We start from the raw sequence: 2,725 nt of genomic DNA, 5'->3' as shown, positions 1-2,725 counted from the left end.
TTCGTTTCCTTCCTTCTTTCCCACCCTAACTTGCTTTTTCTCTGATAGGATAATGACTATCGAAGGTGACCTGCAGGCCATCTGCAGCATCATGCGCGATGTTTGCCCGAAGCTGAAGGTAAGGTGAAATTAATAAAGCTGACTTTAAAGGATATAATGAATGCCAAACTTTCCGATCCGAAACGCATAATGGGTACCCAAGGATCTCGACGCCGCCCAAGACGAAGTGAAGACCCAGAACGAGATGATGAGGAAGACGAAAACATGATTGACTTCAGAATCTTAGTGCACGAAAGCCAAGCTGGGTCTGTAATCGGTCGAGGCGGTGAACGTATTAAGGACCTTCGTGATGTAAGTTTATTGGCGTCTGCTAAAACATAAAATTTAGAAGTACAAGATGCGTGTTATCAAGGTGTATCAGATGTTGGCTCCATTATCTACTGATCGAGTTGTACAGATGGTCGCTGACCCAGACAATGTCGTCCAATGTTTGAGAGCTGTGATAGAAGCAGTGGAGGTAAGTGCAGACGTTTAGCTCTGTCATTTTTGCTCCCTAATCGGTTTCCACAACCAACTCATTGATAATTACAAACCTGGGCCCATCAAGGTCGTCGGGTCGGTTGTCCTATGGTTGTACACGAGTCGTACTGTCATGACCCTGTCGACAATCACTTGCATTCTGCACTTGCGGCGTCAGCAGGCGGTCATACTTTCAAAGCTGAGAGTATTGACGAATGGTGTGTTGCACTAACACCACTGAGATTGTTGTGTTCCGCCTTTGAGTGCATTGACTGGCCTTTTGTGGTGAGGGTGCATTCACTGTATCTAGTAATATCAGTTGCTTTGTATTTATTGTGTTGTCTGTTTTTGACGCAATGTTGTGTTTTGTACTTTTCAGTCTGCTCCTCCTCGTGGTCGCCGTGAAGATTATGACGCTGCCAACTTCAGTGAGGGTGATGCCCTCAACTATGGCGGTTGGCTGTCTCGAGAAGCTGCAGCAGCACTAGCTCAAGGGATGCCCCTCCGTGGGCCTGGGTGCATGCCACCGATGGGTTATAATATGGGAGGTCCGTATATGATGGGTGGTGGTGACATGGGGCCGATGGGCGGCGGCATGGGCCCTATGGGAGGAGGAATGGGACCAGGTGGAGGAATGGGTCCCATGGGTGGCGGGCCGGTTCCTGGAGGTCGTGGTAGAGGGCCTCGCTCTGGTGGCGGAATGATGGGTGGAAACGCACCTCTCGCGCAAGGCCAACGAGGAATGATGGGCTCTTCAGGCCCAGCACCCGTCCCCCCTCCTGCCGGTCGTAACAGCTCTATGGGTCCTCCAGGTGGTTATAGTAGTTCTGCGGACGGAGGCTACGGTGGTCAAGGTGGATATGACGGTTCAGGAGGATTCGATAACGGAGTGTACGGAGGCATTGACCAAACTGGACAGGGAGGATTCAGTGGCCCTGGATACGGTGGATCGGGCAACATGGCTCCCGGAGGTTATGGTAGTTCTGGGTATGGTGGAAGCCAGCGCGGATCAGGCGACATGGCAGGTGGTCAAAGGTAAGTCATTTCATGTTATCCTACGTAACCCAATACAAAACGATCAAAACTCGTAAAAGCTTAGGTGGTTGTTTGGAAACTAAGATCCAGCTGTGTACTTCAGGGTTGACTACGTAGCAAGAACTGACCCCGAGCTATTGTTTAACTTAGTCCGGAAATTGTACACAAAAATCTGTCAGTCACTCAGTAACAGCCGTGGGGATTATCGTTGTTTTGGGGACCTAGGTCAACCGTCAGATGCTTCAGTGTTGAAACAGTCGAGCTGTAACAGCCCACTTAGTTGTTAAAAGTAGTTGCCCTAGTTTGTAGGGAGTAAGCCTCGCATCAATTTCTACAGAACGAGATTGTTTATGTCGAAGTGCACCCACTGGGGATGCTAGCTGTGAATGGCTTTCCGAGAGATATCGGGATTAGTCGTGGGCGGAGAGACTACTAGTAGTGAGTCTGAAGTTCAATCCTCGACTTACCCACATCGGTCTGTGCAACCAAATAGTATCACTAATCCTCACAAATATGGTGTGGCTTCGAGCCGGTCACATGATCCCGTATTACTAGTGTATATGTCGGACTGAAGCAGAGAAAGCAATGCTTGCCGTAACCTGGCTGTCGCAAAATTAGATTATTGTTTATCCCCTCGTTCCGAGATCACTTGATCCTTCCCTAACACGTGTTTGTTTTCCTTGTAGTGCTTCCCGCGGCGGCACCTATGGTGGGTATGGAAGTATGGGATCTGGAGAGCATGTTGGAGGCAAGGCCAGCCAGTGGTATGGCGGATGGTCTTAAACACTTACTTGCATTTAATTTCAGTAAAATATATCTGTTAATAATTAACATAATCACCTGTTGGTTCTTAATAACGTGCAGATAAGATAGAGTCTTTGGTTTGTGTTGATTGCATCAACTGAGCGTGGTTTGCAGTTAAATGAGAGCGTTATGTTGCGGAATGTTTGACTCTGAGTCTATGTGGACGTTAATTTGACTAGTCTTCAAAAAAATGACAATCCATTTGGTGTTAGCTTGTGCAATGCGCTCGTGAAAATACGGAGATAGATCACTGGAACAAAACTAGAGTGGTCAGGGCGTTCCATACGGTCAGTTCCTCCTACGTAGAAGCAGAGTGGTCCGGTTGTTTCGTCAAAATTCTGTTGCAACTGGCGAGGTTTCTTTATCG

The 2,725-nt window shown here is 48.1% G+C and overlaps 1 protein-coding gene across 3 annotated transcripts in view; it reads left to right on the top strand.

Moving 5' to 3' along the window:
* Window positions 1-2,337, top strand: part of Smp_005860.1 (hypothetical protein) — a gene marked incomplete at its 3' end in the record, with an annotated part of 15,571 nt that extends 13,234 nt beyond the window's left edge. For all 3 annotated transcript variants that reach the window (XM_018794326.1, XM_018794328.1, XM_018794327.1), the window contains 2 exons: window positions 899-1,506; window positions 2,241-2,337. In XM_018794326.1, coding sequence (XP_018648752.1) covers window positions 899-1,506; window positions 2,241-2,337 — 705 coding nt within the window. The remainder of the gene's footprint in view (window positions 1-898; window positions 1,507-2,240) is intronic.
* Window positions 2,338-2,725: the final 388 nt, after the last annotated feature.

The sequence above is a fragment of the Schistosoma mansoni genome, chromosome 1 (assembly GCF_000237925.1).
Source record: "Schistosoma mansoni strain Puerto Rico chromosome 1, complete genome".
Classification (NCBI taxonomy): domain Eukaryota; kingdom Metazoa; phylum Platyhelminthes; class Trematoda; order Strigeidida; family Schistosomatidae; genus Schistosoma; species Schistosoma mansoni.
The sequence above is the reverse complement of the archived record's forward strand: the minus strand, read 5'-3'. Positions and strand labels throughout refer to the sequence as shown.